The following is a 27352-nucleotide window of genomic DNA, read 5'->3' as shown; positions in this document are numbered from 1 at the left end:
CTGTGACTAGTTGTCTGTCTGCCTGCAACTAGCTGTCTGTCTGCCTGTGACTAGTCTGCCTGTCTGCCTGCAACTAGCTGTCTGTCTGCCTGTGACTAGTCTGCCTGTCTGCCTGTGACTAGTCTGCCTGTCTGCCTGCAACTAGCTGTCTGTCTGCCTGTCTGCCTGCAACTAGCTGTCTGTCTGCCTGTGACTAGTCTGCCTGTCTGCCTGCGACTAGGCTGCCTGTCTGCCTGTGACTAGTTGTCTGTCTGCCTGCGACTAGCTGTCTGTCTGCCTGTGACTAGTCTGCCTGTCTGCCTGTGACTAGTCTGCCTGTCTGCCTGCGACTAGCTGTCTGTCTGCCTGTCTGCCTGCAACTAGCTGTCTGTCTGCCTGCAACTAGCTGTCTGTCTGTCTGCAACTAGCTGTCTGTCTGCCTGTGACTAGTCTGCCTGTCTGCCTGCAGCTAGCTGCCTGTCTGCCTGCAACTAGCTGGCAGACCACTAGTCTAGGACTAAAAGTATTTCAACGGAGAGCTTCGTAGTCCTGGACTAGACTACATCTGTGTCCGGGGAAACTGGATCTCTCCTTTTGAACTCAGACCCTGGTCAGGAGTTTAACCAGTTGTTGTCTCGATGTTCTTTCAGAGCGTTTCCAGGCGACTGACCCGCCCAAACACAATGCACATCTACCTGACCACATGGAGGATTACATGGAGGTCAGACCCCTCTGGACGACCAGGGACGTAGCTATGAGAGTACACAGTGGCTTCAGGTGAGTTACACAGTGGCTTCAGGTGAGCTTACATGCCTTGCAGAGGGCTTGGATGTGACACAGTGGCTTCAGGTGAGCTTACATGCCTTGCAGAGGGCTTGGATGTGACACAGTGGCTTCAGGTGAGCTACATGCCTTGCAGAGGGCTTGGATGTGACACAGTGGCTTCAGGTGAGCTACATGCCTTGCAGAGGGCTTGGATGTGACACAGTGGCTTCAGGTGAGCTTACATGCCTTGCAGAGGGCTTGGATGTGACACAGTGGCTTCAGGTGAGCTATATGCCTTGCAGAGATCTTGGATGTGATAACTGACACTTTATCTAATTATCTCTCTCTCTCTCTCTCTCTCTGTGTGTGTCTCTCTCCAGAGTGATAGGTCTGTTTTCCCATGGCTTCCTGGCTGGCTATGCAGTGTGGAACACTGTGGTGGTGTATGTTTTGGCTGGGGAGCAGTTCACCACCCTACCTAACCTGCTACAGCAGTACCACTCCTTGGCCTACCCTGCTCAGTCTCTCCTCTACCTACTGTTGGCTATCAGCACAGTGTCTGCCTTCGACAGGTAAGGATCATGGGTCAAACCTTCTGTTTCTGTATCTCTCTGTGAGCACTTTGATATAGAAACGTTGTCCTCTCGTGTCAGAGGTTGGTCTAGGGGTCAACACATGTCCCCCCCTGGACTACACACCCCCCCCTCCCCCAACAGCGGGGGATTGAATCACAGTAGTACCAGTTTTCAATACTGTTCCTGTAGTATAGTGTCTATCCTGTAGTCTAATTTCTATACTGTTCCTGTAGTCTAGTTTCTATACTGTTCCTGTAGTCTAGTTTTTATACTGTTCCTGTAGTCTAGTTTCTATAATGTTCCTGTAATCTAGTTTCTATCCTGTTCCTGTAGTCTAGTTTCTATACTGTTCCTGTAGTCTAGTTTCTAAACTGTTCCTGTAGTCTAGTTTCTATACTGTTCCTGTAGTCTAGTTTCTATCCTGTAGTCTAGTTTCTATACTGTTCCTGTAGTCTAGTTTCTATACTGTTCCTGTAGTCTAGTTTCTATACTGTTCCTGTAGTCTAGTTTCTATCCTGTAGTCTAGTTTCTATACTGTTCCTGTAGTCTAGTTTCTATACTGTTCCTGTAGTCTAGTTTCTATACTGTTCCTGTAGTCTAGTTTCTAAACTGTTCCTGTAGTCTAGTTTCTATACTGTTCCTGTAGTCTAGTTTCCATACTGTTCCTGTAGTCTAGTTTCTATACTGTTCCTGTAGTCTAGTTTCTATACTGTTCCTGTAGTCTAGTTTCTATACTGTTCCTGTAGTCTAGTTTCTATACTGTTCCTGTAGTCTAGTTTCTATACTGTTCCTGTAGTCTAGTTTCTAAACTGTTCCTGTAGTCTAGTTTCTATACTGTTCCTGTAGTCTAGTTTCTATACTGTAGTCTAGTTTCTATACTGTTCCTGTAGTCTAGTTTCTATACTGTTCCTGTAGTCTAGTTTCTATACTGTAGTCTAGTCTCTATACTGTTCCTGATGTCTAGTTTCTATACTGTTCCTGTAGTCTAGTTTCTATACTGTTCCTGTAGTCTAGTTTCTATACTGTTCCTGTAGTCTAGTTTCTATACTGTTAGTGTAGTCTGGTTTCTATACTGTTCCTGTAGTCTAGTTTCTATACTGTAGTCTAGTTTCTATACTGTAGTCTAGTTTCTATACTGTTCCTGTAGTCTAGTTTCTATACTGTTCCTGTAGTCTGGTTTCTATACTGTTCCTGTAGTCTAGTTTCTATACTGTAGTCTTGTTTCTATACTGTTCCTGTAGTCTAGTTTCTATACTGTTCCTGTAGTCTAGTTTCTATACTGTTCCTGTAGTCTTGTTTCTATACTGTTCCTGTAGTCTAGTTTCTATACTGTTCCTGTAGTCTAGTTTCTAGACTGTTCCTGTAGTCTAGTTTCTATACTGTAGTCTAGTCTCTATACTGTTCCTGTAGTCTAGTTTCTATACTGTTCCTGTAGTCTAGTTTCTATACTGTAGCCTAGTTTCTATACTGTTCCTGTAGTCTAGTTTCTATACTGTTCCTGTAGTCTAGTTTCTATACTGTAGTCTAGTTTCTATACTGTTCCTGTAGTCTAGTTTCTATACTGTTCCTGTAGTCTAGTTTCTATACTGTAGTCTTGTTTCTATACTGTCCCTGTAGTCTAGTTTCTATACTGTTCATGTAGTCTAGTTTCTATACTGTTCCTGTAGTCTAGTTTCTATACTGTAGTCTAGTTTCTATACTGTTCCTGTAGTCTAGTTTCTATACTGTTCCTGTAGTCTAGTTTCTATACTGTTCCTGTAGTCTAGTTTCTATACTGTAGTCTTGTTTCTATACTGTTCCTGTAGTCTAGTTTCTATTCTGTTCCTGTAGTCTAGTTTCTATACTGTAGTCTTGTTTCTATACAGTTCCTGTAGTCTAGTTTCTATAATGTAGTCTAGTTTCTATCCTGTAGTCTAGTTTCTATTCTGTTCCTGTAGTCTAGTTTCTATACTGTTCCTGTAGTCTAGTTTCTATACTGTTCCTGTAGTCTAGTTTCTATACTGTAGTCTAGTTTCTATACTGTTCCTGTAGTCTAGTTTCTATACTGTTCCTGTAGTCTAGTTTCTATACTGTAGTCTAGTTTCTATACTGTTCCTGTAGTCTAGTTTCTATACTATTCCTGTAGTCTAGTTTCTATACTGTTCCTGTAGTCTAGTTTCTATACTGTTCCTGTAGTCTAGTTTCTATACTGTTCCTGTAGTCTAGTTTCTATACTGTTCCTGTAGTCTAGTTTCTATACTGTTCCTGTAGTCTAGTTTCTATACTGTTCCTGTAGTCTAGTTTCTATACTGTTACTGTAGTCTACTTTCTATACAGTTCCTGTAGTCTAGTTTCTATAATGTAGTCTAGTTTCTATCCTGTAGTCTAATTTCTATACTGTTCCTGTAGTCTAGTTTCCATACTGTTCCTGTAGTCTAGTTTCTATACTGTTCCTGTAGTCTAGTTTCTATACTGTTCCTGTAGTCTACTTTCTATACAGTTCCTGTAGTCTAGTTTCTATAATGTAGTCTAGTTTCTATCCTGTAGTCTAATTTCTATACTGTTCCTGTAGTCTAGTTTCTATACTGTTCCTGTAGTCTAGTTTCTATACTGTATTCTAGTTTCTATACTGTTCATGTAGTCTAGTTTCCATACTGTTCCTGTAGTCTAGTTTCTATACTGTTCCTGTAGTCTAGTTTCCATACTGTTCCTGTAGTCTAGTTTCCATACTGTTCCTGTAGTCTAGTTTCTATACTGTTCCTGTAGTCTGGTTTCTATACTGTTCCTGTAGTCTAGTTTCTATACTGTTCCTGTAGTCTAGTTTCTATACTGTTCCTGTAGTCTAGTTTCTATACTGTTCCTGTAGTCTAGTGTCTATACTGTAGTCTAGTTTCTATACAGTAGTATAGTTTCTATACTGTTCCTGTAGTCTAGTTTCTATTCTGTTCCTGTAGTCTAGTTTCTATACTGTTACTGTAGTCTAGTTTCTATACTGTTCCTGTAGTCTAGTTTCTATACTGTAGTCTAGTTTCTATACTGTTCCTGTAGTCTAGTTTCCATACTTTTCCTGTAGTCTAGTTTCCATACTGTTCCTGTAGTCTAGTTTCCATACTGTTCCTGTAGTCTAGTTTCTATACTATTCCTGTAGTCTAGTTTCTATACTGTTCCTGTAGTCTAGTTTCTATACTGTTCCTGTAGTCTAGTTTCTATACTGTTCCTGTAGTCTAGTTTCTATACTGTTCCTGTAGTCTAGTTTCTATACTGTTCCTGTAGTCTAGTTTCTAAACTGTTCCTGTAGTCTAGTTTCTATACTGTTCCTGTAGTCTAGTTTCTATACTGTAGTCTAGTTTCTATACTGTTCCTGTAGTCTAGTTTCTATACTGTTCCTGTAGTCTAGTTTCTATACTGTAGTCTAGTCTCTATACTGTTCCTGATGTCTAGTTTCTATACTGTTCCTGTAGTCTAGTTTCTATACTGTTCCTGTAGTCTAGTTTCTATACTGTTCCTGTAGTCTAGTTTCTATACTGTTAGTGTAGTCTGGTTTCTATACTGTTCCTGTAGTCTAGTTTCTATACTGTTCCTGTAGTCTAGTTTCTATACTGTAGTCTAGTTTCTATACTGTAGTCTAGTTTCTATACTGTTCCTGTAGTCTAGTTTCTATACTGTTCCTGTAGTCTGGTTTCTATACTGTTCCTGTAGTCTAGGTTCTATACTGTAGTCTTGTTTCTATACTGTTCCTGTAGTCTAGTTTCTATACTGTTCCTGTAGTCTAGTTTCTATACTGTTCCTGTAGTCTTGTTTCTATACTGTTCCTGTAGTCTAGTTTCTATACTGTTCCTGTAGTCTAGTTTCTATACTGTAGTCTAGTCTCTATACTGTTCCTGTAGTCTAGTTTCTATACTGTTCCTGTAGTCTAGTTTCTATACTGTAGCCTAGTTTCTATACTGTTCCTGTAGTCTAGTTTCTATACTGTTCCTGTAGTCTAGTTTCTATACTGTAGTCTAGTTTCTATACTGTTCCTGTAGTCTAGTTTCTATACTGTTCCTGTAGTCTAGTTTCTATACTGTAGTCTTGTTTCTATACTGTTCCTGTAGTCTAGTTTCTATACTGTTCATGTAGTCTAGTTTCTATACTGTTCCTGTAGTCTAGTTTCTATACTGTAGTCTAGTTTCTATACTGTTCCTGTAGTCTAGTTTCTATACTGTTCCTGTAGTCTAGTTTCTATACTGTTCCTGTAGTCTAGTTTCTATACTGTAGTCTTGTTTCTATACTGTTCCTGTAGTCTAGTTTCTATTCTGTTCCTGTAGTCTAGTTTCTATACTGTAGTCTTGTTTCTATACAGTTCCTGTAGTCTAGTTTCTATAATGTAGTCTAGTTTCTATCCTGTAGTCTAGTTTCTATTCTGTTCCTGTAGTCTAGTTTCTATACTGTTCCTGTAGTCTAGTTTCTATACTGTTCCTGTAGTCTAGTTTCTATACTGTAGTCTAGTTTCTATACTGTTCCTGTAGTCTAGTTTCTATACTGTTCCTGTAGTCTAGTTTCTATACTGTAGTCTAGTTTCTATACTGTTCCTGTAGTCTAGTTTCTATACTATTCCTGTAGTCTAGTTTCTATACTGTTCCTGTAGTCTAGTTTCTATACTGTTCCTGTAGTCTAGTTTCTATACTGTTCCTGTAGTCTAGTTTCTATACTGTTCCTGTAGTCTAGTTTCTATACTGTTCCTGTAGTCTAGTTTCTATACTGTTCCTGTAGTCTAGTTTCTATACTGTTACTGTAGTCTACTTTCTATACAGTTCCTGTAGTCTAGTTTCTATAATGTAGTCTAGTTTCTATCCTGTAGTCTAATTTCTATACTGTTCCTGTAGTCTAGTTTCCATACTGTTCCTGTAGTCTAGTTTCTATACTGTTCCTGTAGTCTAGTTTCTATACTGTTCCTGTAGTCTACTTTCTATACAGTTCCTGTAGTCTAGTTTCTATAATGTAGTCTAGTTTCTATCCTGTAGTCTAATTTCTATACTGTTCCTGTAGTCTAGTTTCTATACTGTTCCTGTAGTCTAGTTTCTATACTGTATTCTAGTTTCTATACTGTTCATGTAGTCTAGTTTCCATACTGTTCCTGTAGTCTAGTTTCTATACTGTTCCTGTAGTCTAGTTTCCATACTGTTCCTGTAGTCTAGTTTCCATACTGTTCCTGTAGTCTAGTTTCTATACTGTTCCTGTAGTCTGGTTTCTATACTGTTCCTGTAGTCTAGTTTCTATACTGTTCCTGTAGTCTAGTTTCTATACTGTTCCTGTAGTCTAGTTTCTATACTGTTCCTGTAGTCTAGTGTCTATACTGTTACTGTAGTCTAGTTTCTATACTGTTCCTGTAGTCTAGTTTCTATACTGTAGTCTAGTTTCTATACTGTTCCTGTAGTCTAGTTTCCATACTGTTCCTGTAGTCTAGTTTCCATACTGTTCCTGTAGTCTAGTTTCCATACTGTTCCTGTAGTCTAGTTTCTATACAGTTCCTGTAGTCTAGTTTCTATACTGTTCCTGATGTCTAGTTTCTATACTGTTCCTGTAGTCTAGTTTCTATACTGTTCCTGTAGTCTAGTTTCTATACTGTTCCTGTAGTCTAGTTTCTATACTGTTACTGTAGTCTGGTTTCTATACTGTTCCTGTAGTCTAGTTTCTATACTGTAGTCTAGTTTCTATATTGTTCCTGTAGTCTAGTTTCTATACTGTAGTCTAGTTTCTATACTGTTCCTGTAGTCTAGTTTCTATACTGTTCCTGTAGTCTAGTTTCTATACTGTAGTCTAGTTTCTATACTGTTCCTGTAGTCTAGTTTCTATAATGTTCCTGTAGTCTAGTTTCTATACTGTAGTCTAGTTTCTATCCTGTAGTCTAGTTTCTATACTGTTCCTGTAGTCTAGTTTCTATACTGTTCCTGTAGTCTAGTTTCTATACTATTCCTGTAGTCTAGTTTCTATACTGTTCCTGATGTCTAGTTTCTATACTGTTCCTGTAGTCTAGTTTCTATACTGTTCCTGTAGTCTAGTTTCTATACTGTTCCTGTAGTCTAGCTGCTCCGTTTTCTGATATCCATGCTCTGTGTTGTAGGGTGAACCTGGCGAAGGCCTCCATGGCTCTAAGAGGATTCCTCACCCTGGACCCGGCCGCTCTGGCCTCCTTCTGTAGGTTCCTCTTCTTACTAGTTCATTACAACATCCTATGATCTGTAGCCTCTACTGTTAGTTAACCACGTAGTAGACAAAACATATTCTGTGAGATATGATGTTTTCTCCTTCCCTCTCTGGTGTTTCCAGTGTACTTTACAGCGCTCATCCTGTCCCTCAGTCAGCAGATGACCAGCGATCGTATTAACCTCTACCCCACTGCCAACGAGACCCTGTGGTGAGCACTGCACAGCTCTGTGGTGGAGGTCTACAATGGCAACCCATCCCTATATAGTGACCAGGGCCCATAGCAACCCATCCCTATATAGTGACCAGGGCCCATAGCAACCCATCCCTATATAGTGACCAGGGCCCATAGCATCCCATCCCTATATAGTGACCAGGGCCCATAGCAACCCATCCCTATATAGTGACCAGGGCCCATAGCAACCCATCCCTATATAGTGACCAGGGCCCATAGCAACCCATCCCTATATAGTGACCAGGGCCCATAGCAACCCATCCCTATATAGTGACCAGGGCCCATAGCATCCCATCCCTATATAGTGACCAGGGCCCATAGCATCCCATCCCTATATAGTGACCAGGGCCCATAGCATCCCATCCCTATATAGTGACCAGGGCCCATAGCAACCCATCCCTATATAGTGACCAGGGCCCATAGCAACCCATCCCTATATAGTGACCAGGGCCCATAGCAACCCATCCCTATATAGTGACCAGGGCCCATAGCATCCCATCCCTATATAGTGACCAGGGCCCATAGCAACCTATTCCCTATATAGTGACCAGGGCCCATAGTGACCAGGGCCCATGGCAACCTGTCCCTTACATAGTGACCAGGGCCCATAGCAACCTATTCCCTATATAGTGACCAGGGCCCATAGTGACCAGGGCCCATGGCAACCTGTCCCTTACATAGTGACCAGGGCCCATAGCAACCTATTCCCTATATAGTGACCAGGGCCCATAGTGACCAGGGCCCATGGCAACCTGTCCCTTACATAGTGACCAGGGCCCATGGCAACCTGTCCCTTACATAGTGACCAGGGCCCATGGCAACCTGTCCCTTACATAGTGCACAATTCCAAAGGGAATAGGGTCCTAATTGGGATGCAGGTATTATTATCTATCCGACTGTTACCCCAGACACATGGCTGTAGTCTGCTATTGGGTTACTAATACTGTTACCCCAGACACATGGCTGTAGTCTGCTATTGGGTTACTAATACTGAAGACTGTTACCCCAGACACATGGCTGTAGTCTGCTATTGGGTTACTAATACTGTTACCCCAGACACATGGCTGTAGTCTGCTATTGGGTTACTAATACTGTTACCCCAGACACATGGCTGTAGTCTGCTATTGGGTTACTAATACTGTTACCCCAGACACATGGCTGTAGTCTGCTATTGGGTTACTAATACTGTTACCCCAGACACATGGCTGTAGTCTGCTGTTGGGTTACTAATACTGTTACCCCAGACACATGGCTGTAGTCTGCTATTGGGTTACTAATACTGTTACCCCAGACACATGGCTGTAGTCTGCTATTGGGTTACTAATACTGTTACCCCAGACACATGGCTGTAGTCTGCTATTGGGTTACTAATACTGTTACCCCAGACACATGACTGTAGTCTGCTGTTGGGTTACTAATACTGTTACCCCAGACACATGGCTGTAGTCTGCTGTTGGGTTACTAATACTGTTACCCCAGACACATGGCTGTAGTCTGCTATTGGGTTACTAATACTGTTACCCCAGACACATGGCTGTAGTCTGCTATTGGGTTACTAATACTGTTACCCCAGACACATGGCTGTAGTCTGCTATTGGGTTACTAATACTGTTACCCCAGACACATGGCTGTAGTCTGCTATTGGGTTACTAATACTGAAGACTGTTACCCCAGACACATGGCTGTAGTCTGCTGTTGGGTTACTAATACTGTTACCCCAGACACATGGCTGTAGTCTGCTGTTGGGTTACTAATACTGTTACCCCAGACACATGGCTGTAGTCTGCTGTTGGGTTACTAATACTGTTACCCCAGACACATGGCTGTAGTCTGCTGTTGGGTTACTAATACTGTTACCCCAGACACATGGCTGTAGTCTGCTATTGGGTTACTAATACTGTTACCCCAGACACATGGCTGTAGTCTGCTGTTGGGTTACTAATACTGTTACCCCAGACACATGGCTGTAGTCTGCTATTGGGTTACTAATACTGTTACCCCAGACACATGGCTGTAGTCTGCTATTGGGTTACTAATACTGTTACCCCAGACACATGACTGTAGTCTGCTATTGGGTTACTAATACTGAAGACTGTTACCCCAGACACATGGCTGTAGTCTGCTATTGGGTTACTAATACTGTTACCCCAGACACATGGCTGTAGTCTGCTATTGGGTTACTAATACTGTTACCCCAGACACATGACTGTAGTCTGCTATTGGGTTACTAATACTGTTACCCCAGACACATGGCTGTAGTCTGCTGTTGGGTTACTAATACTGTTACCCCAGACACATGGCTGTAGTCTGCTATTGGGTTACTAATACTGTTACCCCAGACACATGGCTGTAGTCTGCTATTGGGTTACTAATACTGTTACCCCAGACACATGGCTGTAGTCTGCTATTGGGTTACTAATACTGTTACCCCAGACACATGGCTGTAGTCTGCTATTGGGTTACTAATACTGTTGGCTGTAGTCTGCTATTGGGTTACTAATACTGAAGACTGTTACAGACACATGGCTGTAGTCTGCTATTGGGTTACTAATACTGTTACCCCAGACACATGTGTAGTCTGCTATTGGGTTACCAGACACATGGCTGTAGTCTGCTATTGGGTTACTAATAATTACTGGCTGTAGTCTGCTATTGGGTTACTAACTGTTACCCCAGACACATGGCTGTAGTCTGCTATTGGGTTACTAATACTGTTACCCCAGACACATGGCTGTAGTCTGCTATTGGGTTACTAATACTGTTACCCCAGACACATGGCTGTAGTCTGCTATTGGGTTACTAATACTGAAGACTGTTACCCCAGACACATGGCTGTAGTCTGCTGTTGGGTTACTAATACTGTTACCCCAGACACATGGCTGTAGTCTGCTGTTGGGTTACTAATACTGTTACCCCAGACACATGGCTGTAGTCTGCTATTGGGTTACTAATACTGTTACCCCAGACACATGGCTGTAGTCTGCTATTGGGTTACTAATACTGTTACCCCAGACACATGGCTGTAGTCTGCTATTGGGTTACTAATACTGTTACCCCAGACACATGGCTGTAGTCTGCTATTGGGTTACTAATACTGTTACCCCAGACACATGACTGTAGTCTGCTATTGGGTTACTAATACTGTTACCCCAGACACATGTGTAGTCTGCTATTGGGTTACCAGACACATGGCTGTAGTCTGCTATTGGGTTACTAATACTGTTACCCCAGACACATGGCTGTAGTCTGCTATTGGGTTACTAATACTGTTACCCCAGACACATGGCTGTAGTCTGCTATTGGGTTACTAATACTGTTACCCCAGACACATGGCTGTAGTCTGCTGTTGGGTTACTAATACTGTTACCCCAGACACATGGCTGTAGTCTGCTATTGGGTTACTAATACTGTTACCCCAGACACATGGCTGTAGTCTGCTATTGGGTTACTAATACTGTTACCCCAGACACATGGCTGTAGTCTGCTATTGGGTTACTAATACTGTTACCCCAGACACATGGCTGTAGTCTGCTATTGGGTTACTAATACTGAAGACTGTTACCCCAGACACATGACTGTAGTCTGCTATTGGGTTACTAATACTGTTACCCCAGACACATGGCTGTAGTCTGCTGTTGGGTTACTAATACTGTTACCCCAGACACATGGCTGTAGTCTGCTATTGGGTTACTAATACTGTTACCCCAGACACATGGCTGTAGTCTGCTATTGGGTTACTAATACTGTTACCCCAGACACATGGCTGTAGTCTGCTATTGGGTTACTAATACTGTTACCCCAGACACATGGCTGTAGTCTGCTATTGGGTTACTAATACTGTTACCCCAGACACATGGCTGTAGTCTGCTATTGGGTTACTAATACTGTTACCCCAGACACATGGCTGTAGTCTGCTGTTGGGTTACTAATACTGTTACCCCAGACACATGGCTGTAGTCTGCTATTGGGTTACTAATACTGTTACCCCAGACACATGGCTGTAGTCTGCTGTTGGGTTACTAATACTGTTACCCCAGACACATGGCTGTAGTCTGCTATTGGGTTACTAATACTGTTACCCCAGACACATGGCTGTAGTCTGCTATTGGGTTACTAATACTGTTACCCCAGACACATGGCTGTAGTCTGCTATTGGGTTACTAATACTGTTACCCCAGACACATGGCTGTAGTCTGCTATTGGGTTACTAATACTGTTACCCCAGACACATGGCTGTAGTCTGCTATTGGGTTACTAATACTGTTACCCCAGACACATGGCTGTAGTCTGCTATTGGGTTACTAATACTGTTACCCCAGACACATGGCTGTAGTCTGCTATTGGGTTACTAATACTGTTAGACACATGGCTGTAGTCTGCTATTGGGTTACTAATACTGTTACCCCAGACACATGGCTGTAGACACATCTGCTATTGGGTTACTAATACTGTTACCCCAGACACATGGCTGTAGTCTGCTATTGGGTTACTAATACTGTTACCCCAGACACATGGCTGTAGTCTGCTATTGGGTTACTAATACTGTTACCCCAGACACATGGCTGTAGTCTGCTATTGGGTTACTAATACTGTTACCCCAGACACATGGCTGTAGTCTGCTATTGGGTTACTAATACTGTTACCCCAGACACATGGCTGTACCCCAGACACATGGCTGTAGTCTGCTATTGGGTTACTAATACTGTTACCCCAGACACATGGCTGTAGTCTGCTATTGGGTTACTAATACTGTTACCCCAGACACATGGCTGTAGTCTGCTGTTGGGTTACTAATACTGTTACCCCAGACACATGGCTGTAGTCTGCTATTGGGTTACTAATACTGTTACCCCAGACACATGGCTGTAGTCTGCTATTGGGTTACTAATACTGTTACCCCAGACACATGGCTGTAGTCTGCTATTGGGTTACTAATACTGTTACCCCAGACACATGGCTGTAGTCTGCTATTGGGTTACTAATACTGTTACCCCAGACACATGGCTGTAGTCTGCTATTGGGTTACTAATACTGTTACCCCAGACACATGGCTGTAGTCTGCTGGGTTGGGTTGTACTAATACTGTTACCCCAGACACATGGCTGTAGTCTGCTATTGGGTTACTAATACTGTTACCCCAGACACATGGCTGTAGTCTGCTATTGGGTTACTAATACTGACCCCAGACACATGGCTGTAGTCTGCTATTGGGTTACTAATACTGTTAGACACATGGCTGTAGTCTGCTATTGGGTTACTAATACTGTTACCCCAGACACATGGCTGTAGTCTGCTATTGGGTTACTAATACTGTTACCCCAGACACATGGCTGTAGTCTGCTATTGGGTTACTAATACTGTTACCCCAGACACATGGCTGTAGTCTGCTATTGGGTTACTAATACTGTGGCTGTAGTCTGCTATTGGGTTACCAGACACATGGCTGTAGTCTGCTATTGGGTTACTAATACTGTTACCCCAGACACATGGCTGTAGTCTGCTATTGGGTTACTAATACTGTTACCCCAGACACATGGCTGTAGTCTGCTATTGGGTTACTAATACTGGCTGTAGTCTGCTGTTGGGTTACTAATACTGTTACCCCAGACACATGGCTGTAGTCTGCTATTGGGTTACTAATACTGTTACCCCAGACACATGGCTGTAGTCTGCTGTTGGGTTACTAATACTGAAGACTGTTACCCCAGACACATGGCTGTAGTCTGCTATTGGGTTACTAATACTGTTACCCCAGACACATGGCTGTAGTCTGCTATTGGGTTACTAATACTGTTACCCCAGACACATGGCTGTAGTCTGCTATTGGGTTACTAATACTGAAGACTGTTACCCCAGACACATGGCTGTAGTCTGCTATTGGGTTACTAATACTGTTACCCCAGACACATGGCTGTAGTCTGCTATTGGGTTACTAATACTGTTACCCCAGACACATGGCTGTACCTATTGGGTTACTAATACTGTTACCCCAGACACATGGCTGTAGTCTGCTATTGGGTTACTAATACTGTTACCCCAGACACATGGCTGTAGTCTGCTATTGGGTTACTAATACTGTTACCCCAGACACATGGCTGTAGTCTGCTATTGGGTTACTAATACTGTTACCCCAGACACATGGCTGTAGTCTGCTATTGGGTTACTAATACTGGCTGTAGTCTGCTATTGGGTTACTAATACTGTTACCCCAGACACATGGCTGTAGTCTGCTATTGGGTTACTAATACTGTTGTTACCCCAGACACATGGCTGTAGTCTGCTATTGGGTTACTAATACTGTTACCCCAGACACATGGCTGTAGTCTGCTATTGGGTTACTAATACTGTTACCCCAGACACATGGCTGTAGTCTGCTATTGGGTTACTAATACTGTTACCCCAGACACATGGCTGTAGTCTGCTATTGGGTTACTAATACTGTTACCCCAGACACATGGCTGTAGTCTGCTATTGGGTTACTAATACTGTTACCCCAGACACATGGCTGTAGTCTGCTATTGGGTTACTAATACTGTTACCCCAGACACATGGCTGTACCCCAGACACATGGCTGTAGTCTGCTATTGGGTTACTAATACTGAAGACTGTTACCCCAGACACATGGCTGTAGTCTGCTATTGGGTTACTAATACTGTGTACCCCAGACACATGGCTGTAGTCTGCTATTGGGTTACTAATACTGTTAAGACTGTTACCCCAGACACATGGCTGTAGTCTGCTATTGGGTTACTAATACTGTTACCCCAGACACATGGCTGTAGTCTGCTATTGGGTTACTAATACTGAAGACTGTTACCCCAGACACATGGCTGTAGTCTGCTATTGGGTTACTAATACTGTTACCCCAGACACATGGCTGTAGTCTGCTATTGGGTTACTAATACTGTTACCCCAGACACATGGCTGTAGTCTGCTATTGGGTTACTAATACTGTTACCCCAGACACATGGCTGTAGTCTGCTATTGGGTTACTAATACTGTTACCCCAGACACATGGCTGTAGTCTGCTATTGGGTTACTAATACTGTCCCCAGACACATGGCTGTAGTCTGCTATTGGGTTACTAATACTGTTACCCCAGACACATGGCTGTAGTCTGCTATTGGGTTACTAATACTGTTACCCCAGACACATGGCTGTAGTCTGCTATTGGGTTACTAATACTGTTACCCCAGACACATGGCTGTAGTCTGCTATTGGGTTACTAATACTGTTACCCCAGACACATGGCTGTAGTCTGCTATTGGGTTACTAATACTGTTACCCCAGACACATGACTGTAGTCTGCTATTGGGTTACTAATACTGTTACCCCAGACACATGGCTGTAGTCTGCTATTGGGTTACTAATACTGTTACCCCAGACACATGGCTGTAGTCTGCTATTGGGTTACTAATACTGTTACCCCAGACACATGGCTGTAGTCTGCTATTGGGTTACTAATACTGTTACCCCAGACACATGGCTGTAGTCTGCTATTGGGTTACTAATACTGTTACCCCAGACACATGGCTGTAGTCTGCTATTGGGTTACTAATACTGTTACCCCAGACACATGGCTGTAGTCTGCTATTGGGTTACTAATACTGTTACCCCAGACACATGGCTGTAGTCTGCTATTGGGTTACTAATACTGTTACCCCAGACACATGTGCTATTGGGTTACTAATACTGTTACCCCAGACACATGGCTGTAGTCTGCTATTGGGTTACTAATACTGTTACCCCAGACACAGACTAATACACCCCAGACACATGGCTGTAGTCTGCTATTGGGTTACTAATACTGTTACCCCAGACACATGGCTGTAGTCTGCTATTGGGTTACTAATACTGTTACCCCAGACACATGGCTGTAGTCTGCTATTGGGTTACTAATACTGTTACCCCAGACACATGGCTGTAGTCTGCTATTGGGTTACCTGTTAGACACATGGCTGTAGTCTGCTATTGGGTTACTAATACTGTTACCCCAGACACATGGCTGTAGTCTGCTGTTGGGTTACTAATACTGTTACCCCAGACACATGGCTGTAGTCTGCTATTGGGTTACTAATACTGTTACCCCAGACACATGGCTGTAGTCTGCTGTTGGGTTACTAATACTGTTACCCCAGACACATGGCTGTAGTCTGCTATTGGGTTACTAATACTGTTACCCCAGACACATGGCTGTAGTCTGCTATTGGGTTACTAATACTGTTACCCCAGACACATGGCTGTAGTCTGCTATTGGGTTACTAATACTGAAGACTGTTACCCCAGACACATGGCTGTAGTCTGCTATTGGGTTACTAATACTGTTACCCCAGACACATGGCTGTAGTCTGCTATTGGGTTACTAATACTGTTACCCCAGACACATGGCTGTAGTCTGCTATTGGGTTACTAATACTGTTACCCCAGACACATGGCTGTAGTCTGCTATTGGGTTACTAATACTGTTACCCCAGACACATGGCTGTACCCCAGACACATGGCTGTAGTCTGCTATTGGGTTACTAATACTGTTACCCCAGACACATGGCTGTAGTCTGCTATTGGGTTACTAATACTGTTACCCCAGACACATGGCTGTAGTCTGCTATTGGGTTACTAATACTGAAGACTGTTACCCCAGACACATGGCTGTAGTCTGCTATTGGGTTACTAATACTGTTACCCCAGACACATGGCTGTAGTCTGCTATTGGGTTACTAATACTGTTACCCCAGACACATGGCTGTAGTCTGCTATTGGGTTACTAATACTGTTACCCCAGACACATGGCTGTAGTCTGCTATTGGGTTACTAATACTGTTACCCCAGACACATGGCTGTAGTCTGCTATTGGGTTACTAATACTGTTACCCCAGACACATGGCTGTAGTCTGCTATTGGGTTACTAATACTGTTACCCCAGACACATGGCTGTAGTCTGCTATTGGGTTACTAATACTGTTACCCCAGACACATGGCTGTAGTCTGCTATTGGGTTACTAATACTGTTACCCCAGACACATGGCTGTAGTCTGCTATTGGGTTACTAATACTGTTACCCCAGACACATGGCTGTAGTCTGCTGTTGGGTTACTAATACTGTTACCCCAGACACATGGCTGTAGTCTGCTATTGGGTTACTAATACTGTTACCCCAGACACATGGCTGTAGTCTGCTATTGGGTTACTAATACTGTTACCCCAGACACATGGCTGTAGTCTGTAGTCTGCTATTGGGTTACTAATACTGTTACCCCAGACACATGGCTGTAGTCTGCTATTGGGTTACTAATACTGTTACCCCAGACACATGGCTGTAGTCTGCTATTGGGTTACTAATACTGTTACCCCAGACACATGGCTGTAGTCTGCTATTGGGTTACTGTTACCCCAGACACATGGCTGTAGTCTGCTAACTACTGAAGACTGTTACCCCAGACACATGGCTGTAGTCTGCTATTGGGTTACTAATACTGTTACCCCAGACACATGGCTGTAGTCTGCTATTGGGTTACTAATACTGTTACCCCAGACACATGACTGTAGTCTGCTATTGGGTTACTAATACTGTTACCCCAGACACATGGCTGTAGTCTGCTGTTGGGTTACTAATACTGTTACCCCAGACACATGGCTGTAGTCTGCTATTGGGTTACTAATACTGTTACCCCAGACACATGGCTGTAGTCTGCTATTGGGTTACTAATACTGTTACCCCAGACACATGGCTGTAGTCTGCTATTGGGTTACTAATACTGTTACCCCAGACACATGGCTGTAGTCTGCTATTGGGTTACTAATACTGTTACCCCAGACACATGTTACCCCAGACACATGGCTGTAGTCTGTAGTCTGCTATTGGGTTACTAATACTGTTACCCCAGACACATGGCTGTAGTCTGCTGTTGGGTTACTAATACTGTTACCCCAGACACATGGCTGTAGTCTAGTTACTGTTACTGGCTGTAGTTGCTATTGGTTACTAATACTGTTACCCCAGACACATGGCTGTAGTCTGCTATTGGGTTACTAATACTGTTACCCCAGACACATGGCTGTAGTCTGCTATTGGGTTACTAATACTGTTACCCCAGACACATGGCTGTAGTCTGCTATTGGGTTACTAATACTGTTACCCCAGACACATGGCTGTAGTCTGCTATTGGGTTACTAATACTGTTACCCCAGACACATGGCTGTAGTCTGCTGTTGGGTTACTAATACTGTTACCCCAGACACATGGCTGTAGTCTGCTATTGGGTTACTAATACTGTTACCCCAGACACATGGCTGTAGTCTGCTATTGGGTTACTAATACTGAAGACTGTTACCCCAGACACATGGCTGTAGTCTGCTATTGGGTTACTAATACTGTTACCCCAGACACATGGCTGTAGTCTGCTATTGGGTTACTAATACTGTTACCCCAGACACATGGCTGTAGTCTGTAGTCTGCTATTGGGTTACTAATACTGTTACCCCAGACACATGTTACCCCAGACACATGGCTGTAGTCTGCTATTGGGTTACTAATACTGTTACCCCAGACACATGGCTGTAGTCTGCTATTGGGTTACTAATACTGTTACCCCAGACACATGGCTGTAGTCTGCTATTGGGTTACTAATACTGTTACCCCAGACACATGGCTGTAGTCTGCTATTGGGTTACTAATACTGTTACCCCAGACACATGGCTGTAGTCTGCTATTGGGTTACTAATACTGTTACCCCAGACACATGGCTGTAGTCTGCTGTTGGGTTACTAATACTGTTACCCCAGACACATGGCTGTAGTCTGCTATTGGGTTACTAATACTGTTACCCCAGACACATGGCTGTAGTCTGCTATTGGGTTACTAATACTGTTACCCCAGACACATGGCTGTAGTCTGCTATTGGGTTACTAATACTGTTACCCCAGACACATGGCTGTAGTCTGCTATTGGGTTACTAATACTGACCCCAGACACATGGCTGTAGTCTGCTATTGGGTTACTAATACAGACACATGGCTGTAGTCTGCTATTGGGTTACTAATACTGTTACCCCAGACACATGGCTGTAGTCTGCTGTTGGGTTACTAATACTGTTACCCCAGACACATGGCTGTAGTCTGCTATTGGGTTACTAATACTGTTACCCCAGACACATGGCTGTAGTCTGCTATTGGGTTACTAATACTGTTACCCCAGACACATGGCTGTAGTCTGCTATTGGGTTACTAATACTGTTACCCCAGACACATGGCTGTAGTCTGCTATTGGGTTACTAATACTGTTACCCCAGACACATGGCTGTAGTCTGCTATTGGGTTACTAATACTGTTACCCCAGACACATGGCTGTAGTCTGCTATTGGGTTACTAATACTGTTACCCCAGACACATGGCTGTAGTCTGCTATTGGGTTACTAATACTGTTACCCCAGACACATGGCTGTAGTCTGCTATTGGGTTACTAATACTGAAGACTGTTACCCCAGACACATGGCTGTAGTCTGCTATTGGGTTACTAATACTGTTACCCCAGACACATGGCTGTAGTCTGCTATTGGGTTACTAATACTGTTACCCCAGACACATGACTGTAGTCTGCTATTGGGTTACTAATACTGTTACCCCAGACACATGGCTGTAGTCTGCTATTGGGTTACTAATACTGTTACCCCAGACACATGGCTGTAGTCTGCTATTGGGTTACTAATACTGTTACCCCAGACACATGGCTGTAGTCTGCTATTGGGTTACTAATACTGTTACCCCAGACACATGGCTGTAGTCTGCTATTGGGTTACTAATACTGTTACCCCAGACACATGGCTGTAGTCTGCTATTGGGTTACTAATACTGTTACCCCAGACACATGGCTGTAGTCTGCTGTTGGGTTACTAATACTGTTAACCCAGACACATGTGTAGTCTGCTATTGGGTTACTAATACTGTTACCCCAGACACATGGCTGTAGTCTGCTATTGGGTTACTAATACTGTTACCCCAGACACATGGCTGTAGTCTGCTATTGGGTTACTAATACTGTTACCCCAGACACATGGCTGTAGTCTGCTATTGGGTTACTAATACTGAAGACTGTTACCCCAGACACATGGCTGTAGTCTGCTATTGGGTTACTAATACTGTTACCCCAGACACATGACTGTAGTCTGCTATTGGGTTACTAATACTGAAGACTGTTACCCCAGACACATGGCTGTAGTCTGCTATTGGGTTACTAATACTGTTACCCCAGACACATGGACACATGGCTGTAGTCTGCTATTGGGTTACTAATACTGTTACCCCAGACACATGGCTGTAGTCTGCTATTGGGTTACTAATACTGTGTTACCCCAGACACATGGCTGTAGTCTGCTATTGGGTTACTAATACTGAAGACTGTTACCCCAGACACATGGCTGTAGTCTGCTATTGGGTTACTAATACTGAAGACTGTTACCCCAGACACATGGCTGTAGTCTGCTATTGGGTTACTAATACTGTGTACCCCAGACACATGGCTGTAGTCTGCTATTGGGTTACTAATACTGTTACCCCAGACACATGGCTGTAGTCTGCTATTGGGTTACTAATACTGTTACCCCAGACACATGGCTGTAGTCTGCTATTGGGTTACTAATACTGTTACCCCAGACACATGGCTGTAGTCTGCTATTGGGTTACTAATACTGAAGACTGTTACCCCAGACACATGGCTGTAGTCTGCTATTGGGTTACTAATACTGAAGACTGTTACCCCACATGGCTGTAGTCTGCTATTGGGTTACATGGCTGTTACCCCAGACACATGGCTGTAGTCTGCTATTGGGTTACTAATACTGTTACCCCAGACACATGGCTGTAGTCTGCTATTGGGTTACTAATACTGAAGACTGTTACCCCAGACACATGGCTGTAGTCTGCTGTTGGGTTACTAATACTGAAGACTGTTACCCCAGACACATGGCTGTAGTCTGCTATTGGGTTACTAATACTGAAGACTGTTACCCCAGACACATGGCTGTAGTCTGCTATTGGGTTACTAATACTGTTACCCCAGACACATGAAGTCTGCTATTGGGTTACTAATACTGTTACCCCAGACACATGGCTGTAGTCTGCTATTGGGTTACTAATACTGAAGACTGTTACCCCAGACACATGGCTGTAGTCTGCTATTGGGTTACTAATACTGAAGACTGTTACCCCAGACACATGGCTGTAGTCTGCTATTGGGTTACTAATACTGTTACCCCAGACACATGGCTGTTGGGTTACTAATACTGAAGACTGTTACCCCAGACACATGGCTGTAGTCTGCTGTTGGGTTACTAATACTGAAGACTGTTACCCCAGACACATGGCTGTAGTCTGCTATTGGGTTACTAATACTGAAGACTGTTACCCCAGACACATGGCTGTAGTCTGCTATTGGGTTACTAATACTGAAGACTGTTACCCCAGACACATGGCTGTAGTCTGCTATTGGGTTACTAATACTGAAGACTGTTACCCCAGACACATGGCTGTAGTCTGCTATTGGGTTACTAATACTGAAGACTGTTACCCCAGACACATGGCTGTAGTCTGCTATTGGGTTACTAATACTGAAGACTGTTACCCCAGACACATGGCTGTAGTCTGCTATTGGGTTACTAATACTGAAGACTGTTACCCCAGACACATGGCTGTAGTCTGCTATTGGGTTACTAATACTGAAGACTGTTACCCCAGACACATGGCTGTAGTCTGCTATTGGGTTACTAATACTGTTACCCCAGACACATGGCTGTAGTCTGCTATTGGGTTACTAATACTGTTACCCCAGACATATGGCTGTAGAGTGCTGTTGGGTTACTAATACTGTTACCCCAGACACATGACAGTAGTCTGCTATTGGGTTACTAATACTGTTACCCCAGACACATGACTGTAGTCTGCTATTGGGTTACTAATACTGAAGACTGTTACCCCAGACACATGGCTGTAGTCTGCTATTGGGTTACTAATACTGTTACCCCAGACACATGGCTGTAGTCTGCTATTGGGTTACTAATACTGAAGACTGTTACCCCAGACACATGGCTGTAGTCTGCTATTGGGTTACTAATACTGAAGACTGTTACCCCAGACACATGGCTGTAGTCTGCTATTGGGTTACTAATACTGAAGACTGTTACCCCAGACACATGGCTGTAGTCTGCTATTGGGTTACTAATACTGTTACCCCAGACACATGGCTGTAGTCTGCTATTGGGTTACTAATACTGAAGACTGTTACCCCAGACACATGGCTGTAGTCTGCTATTGGGTTACTAATACTGTTACCCCAGACACATGGCTGTAGTCTGCTATTGGGTTACTAATACTGTTACCCCAGACACATGACTGTAGTCTGCTATTGGGTTACTAATACTGAAGACTGTTACCCCAGACACATGGCTGTAGTCTGCTATTGGGTTACTAATACTGTTACCCCAGACACATGGCTGTAGTCTGCTATTGGGTTACTAATACTGAAGACTGTTACCCCAGACACATGACTGTAGTCTGCTATTGGGTTACTAATACTGTTACCCCAGACACATGACTGTAGTCTGCTATTGGGTTACTAATACTGTTACCCCAGACACATGGCTGTAGTCTGCTATTGGGTTACTAATACTGTTACCCCAGACACATGGCTGTAGTCTGCTATTGGGTTACTAATACTGTTACCCCAGACACATGGCTGTAGTCTGCTATTGGGTTACTAATACTGAAGACTGTTACCCCAGACACATGGCTGTAGTCTGCTATTGGGTTACTAATACTGTTACCCCAGACACATGGCTGTAGTCTGCTATTGGGTTACTAATACTGAAGACTGTTACCCCAGACACATGACTGTAGTCTGCTATTGGGTTACTAATACTGTTACCCCAGACACATGACTGTAGTCTGCTATTGGGTTACTAATACTGTTACCCCAGACACATGGCTGTAGTCTGCTATTGGGTTACTAATACTGTTACCCCAGACACATGGCTGTAGTCTGCTATTGGGTTACTAATACTGAAGACTGTTACCCCAGACACATGGCTGTAGTCTGCTATTGGGTTACTAATACTGTTACCCCAGACACATGGCTGTAGTCTGCTATTGGGTTACTAATACTGAAGACTGTTACCCCAGACACATGACTGTAGTCTGCTATTGGGTTACTAATACTGTTACCCCAGACACATGACTGTAGTCTGCTATTGGGTTACTAATACTGTTACCCCAGACACATGGCTGTAGTCTGCTATTGGGTTACTAATACTGTTACCCCAGACACATGGCTGTAGTCTGCTATTGGGTTACTAATACTGAAGACTGTTACCCCAGACACATGGCTGTAGTCTGCTATTGGGTTACTAATACTGTTACCCCAGACACATGGCTGTAGTCTGCTATTGGGTTACTAATACTGTTACCCCAGACACATGGCTGTAGTCTGCTATTGGGTTACTAATACTGTTACCCCAGACACATGACTGTAGTCTGCTATTGGGTTACTAATACTGTTACCCCAGACACATGGCTGTAGTCTGCTATTGGGTTACTAATACTGTTACCCCAGACACATGGCTGTAGTCTGCTATTGGGTTACTAATACTGTTACCCCAGACACATGGCTGTAGTCTGCTGTTGGGTTACTAATACTGAAGACTGTTACCCCAGACACATGGCTGTAGTCTGCTATTGGGTTACTAATACTGTTACCCCAGACACATGGCTGTAGTCTGCTATTGGGTTACTAATACTGTTACCCCAGACACATGACTGTAGTCTGCTATTGGGTTACTAATACTGTTACCCCAGACACATGACTGTAGTCTGCTATTGGGTTACTAATACTGTTACCCCAGACACATGGCTGTAGTCTGCTATTGGGTTACTAATACTGTTACCCCAGACACATGGCTGTAGTCTGCTATTGGGTTACTAATACTGTTACCCCAGACACATGGCTGTAGTCTGCTATTGGGTTACTAATACTGTTACCCCAGACACATGACTGTAGTCTGCTATTGGGTTACTAATACTGTTACCCCAGACACATGACTGTAGTCTGCTATTGGGTTACTAATACTGTTACCCCAGACACATGGCTGTAGTCTGCTATTGGGTTACTAATACTGTTACCCCAGACACATGGCTGTAGTCTGCTATTGGGTTACTAATACTGTTACCCCAGACACATGGCTGTAGTCTGCTATTGGGTTACTAATACTGAAGACTGTTACCCCAGACACATGACTGTAGTCTGCTATTGGGTTACTAATACTGTTACCCCAGACACATGACTGTAGTCTGCTATTGGGTTACTAATACTGTTACCCCAGACACATGGCTGTAGTCTGCTATTGGGTTACTAATACTGTTACCCCAGACACATGGCTGTAGTCTGCTATTGGGTTACTAATACTGTTACCCCAGACACATGGCTGTAGTCTGCTATTGGGTTACTAATACTGAAGACTGTTACCCCAGACACATGGCTGTAGTCTGCTATTGGGTTACTAATACTGTTACCCCAGACACATGGCTGTAGTCTGCTATTGGGTTACTAATACTGAAGACTGTTACCCCAGACACATGACTGTAGTCTGCTATTGGGTTACTAATACTGTTACCCCAGACACATGACTGTAGTCTGCTATTGGGTTACTAATACTGTTACCCCAGACACATGGCTGTAGTCTGCTATTGGGTTACTAATACTGTTACCCCAGACACATGGCTGTAGTCTGCTATTGGGTTACTAATACTGAAGACTGTTACCCCAGACACATGGCTGTAGTCTGCTATTGGGTTACTAATACTGTTACCCCAGACACATGGCTGTAGTCTGCTATTGGGTTACTAATACTGAAGACTGTTACCCCAGACACATGACTGTAGTCTGCTATTGGGTTACTAATACTGTTACCCCAGACACATGGCTGTAGTCTGCTATTGGGTTACTAATACTGAAGACTGTTACCCCAGACACATGGCTGTAGTCTGCTATTGGGTTACTAATACTGTTACCCCAGACACATGGCTGTAGTCTGCTATTGGGTTACTAATACTGTTACCCCAGACACATGACTGTAGTCTGCTATTGGGTTACTAATACTGTTACCCCAGACACATGGCTGTAGTCTGCTATTGGGTTACTAATACTGTTACCCCAGACACATGGCTGTAGTCTGCTATTGGGTTACTAATACTGTTACCCCAGACACATGGCTGTAGTCTGCTGTTGGGTTACTAATACTGAAGACTGTTACCCCAGACACATGGCTGTAGTCTGCTATTGGGTTACTAATACTGTTACCCCAGACACATGGCTGTAGTCTGCTATTGGGTTACTAATACTGTTACCCCAGACACATGACTGTAGTCTGCTATTGGGCTACTAATACTGTTACCCCAGACACATGACTGTAGTCTGCTATTGGGTTACTAATACTGTTACCCCAGACACATGGCTGTAGTCTGCTATTGGGTTACTAATACTGTTACCCCAGACACATGGCTGTAGTCTGCTATTGGGTTACTAATACTGTTACCCCAGACACATGGCTGTAGTCTGCTATTGGGTTACTAACTACCCCAGACACATGGCTGTAGTCTGCTATTGGGTTACTAATACTGTTACCCCAGACACATGGCTGTAGTCTGCTATTGGGTTACTAATACTGTTACCCCAGACACATGGCTGTAGTCTGCTATTGGGTTACTAATACTGTTACCCCAGACACATGGCTGTAGTCTGCTATTGGGTTACTAATACTGTTACCCCAGACACATGGCTGTAGTCTGCTATTGGGTTACTAATACTGTTACCCCAGACACATGGCTGTAGTCTGCTATTGGGTTACTAATACTGTTACCCCAGACACATGGCTGTAGTCTGCTGTTGGGTTACTAATACTGAAGACTGTTACCCCAGACACATGGCTGTAGTCTGCTATTGGGTTACTAATACTGTTACCCCAGACACATGGCTGTAGTCTGCTATTGGGTTACTAATACTGTTACCCCAGACACATGACTGTAGTCTGCTATTGGGCTACTAATACTGTTACCCCAGACACATGACTGTAGTCTGCTATTGGGTTACTAATACTGTTACCCCAGACACATGGCTGTAGTCTGCTATTGGGTTACTAATACTGTTACCCCAGACACATGGCTGTAGTCTGCTATTGGGTTACTAATACTGTTACCCCAGACACATGGCTGTAGTCTGCTATTGGGTTACTAATACTGTTACCCCAGACACATGGCTGTAGTCTGCTATTGGGTTACTAATACTGTTACCCCAGACACATGGCTGTAGTCTGCTATTGGGTTACTAATACTGTTACCCCAGACACATGGCTGTAGTCTGCTATTGGGTTACTAATACTGTTACCCCAGACACATGGCTGTAGTCTGCTATTGGGTTACTAATACTGCTACCCCAGACACATGGCTGTAGTCTGCTATTGGGTTACTAATACTGTTACCCCAGACACATGGCTGTAGTCTGCTATTGGGTTACTAATACTGAAGCTTCAGACTTCCCTTCCCTTTGGAAATAAAAACAAAACAGCAACAACAAGCGTAATAAACACTGTGTGTATATATATATATATAACGAAGAGCACAAGGTACAACAGAGACATTATTTAAAGCAGAACAGCTGAGTACAGGAGATTGGAGACCTACAACAGGACGTGTGGACAAAAGCACTCATCATGGGTCACCTGTTACGTCATCTTCCATCTGTAGCTAGGACAATCTTAATTACCTGCAGGAAACTGTCTGAGCTTTGTGTTGTCTGTGTCCCCCAGCGCCCCTCCCTCTCTCTCAATTCAATTAGATTAATATCATATCAAGAGGCTTTAATTGGCATTGGGAAACATATGTTAATATTGTCAAAGCACGTGAAGTAGATGATACTTCTCTCTGTCTCTCTCTCCTCTTCCTCTAACCCCTTCCTCTTCCTCTCTCCCTCCCTCCAGGCCCCCTGGTTCAGAGCACCAAATCCTCCAGCCCTGGATAGTGGTCAACCTGGTGATAGCCCTGTTAGTGGGTCTGGCCTGGGCCTTCGTCTCAACGCGACCAGACATGGACTACACCGAAGGTGAGAGCTTTATGAACTCAACTCAAGTTATCGTGTGAATTATCATAATAACTAGCACTAATTACAAACATCTAACGGTCTGGTTCATACCTATCAACTTTAAACTGAGTGACAATTATTCCCGTGTCTTGGGTCGACAGAGTTTTTAATGGCGATGGCAGTTGAAGACCTCTACCCAAGACATGACGATAACCCAGATCTTTCAGCCTGAAACTCAGTCCGTTATGATCTATTTGGTTCCACAGCAGTTGGAAAGAAGAAGTTATAAAGTGTGTTTTTTTTCTGTTTGTATTATGTGTACCATAAAATGATAGAGATTTCCATTCCACAATGTCATTTAAACATCAAATAAAAGGGGATCAAAATAACTGTTTCTGTTTACTGCTGATCGTCTGATACCGCAGTATCAAAGTAGTGTAGTGGAGGTTCACGCTGTATAAGGTTGATGGAACGGACCTCTAGTGGGATCGTCTGATACCGCAGTATCAAAGTAGT

The 27352-nt window shown here is 43.4% G+C and overlaps 1 protein-coding gene across 2 annotated transcripts in view; it reads left to right on the top strand.

Annotated features, from left to right (window-relative positions):
- LOC139381007 (transmembrane protein 237a) overlaps positions 1 to 27094 on the top strand; it is a 44846-nt gene extending 17752 nt beyond the window's left edge. For both annotated transcript variants that reach the window (XM_071124235.1, XM_071124234.1), the window contains exons 6-11: positions 630 to 756; positions 1125 to 1316; positions 7402 to 7475; positions 7608 to 7695; positions 26736 to 26857; positions 26998 to 27094. In XM_071124235.1, coding sequence (XP_070980336.1) covers positions 630 to 756; positions 1125 to 1316; positions 7402 to 7475; positions 7608 to 7695; positions 26736 to 26857; positions 26998 to 27068 — 674 coding nt within the window. In that variant the 3' untranslated portion in view covers positions 27069 to 27094. The remainder of the gene's footprint in view (positions 1 to 629; positions 757 to 1124; positions 1317 to 7401; positions 7476 to 7607; positions 7696 to 26735; positions 26858 to 26997) is intronic.
- Positions 27095 to 27352: the final 258 nt, after the last annotated feature.

This window comes from Oncorhynchus clarkii, chromosome 22 (assembly GCF_045791955.1).
Source record: "Oncorhynchus clarkii lewisi isolate Uvic-CL-2024 chromosome 22, UVic_Ocla_1.0, whole genome shotgun sequence".
NCBI classification, from domain to species: Eukaryota; Metazoa; Chordata; class Actinopteri; order Salmoniformes; family Salmonidae; genus Oncorhynchus; species Oncorhynchus clarkii.
This window is presented reverse-complemented; position numbering and strand designations above follow the sequence as displayed.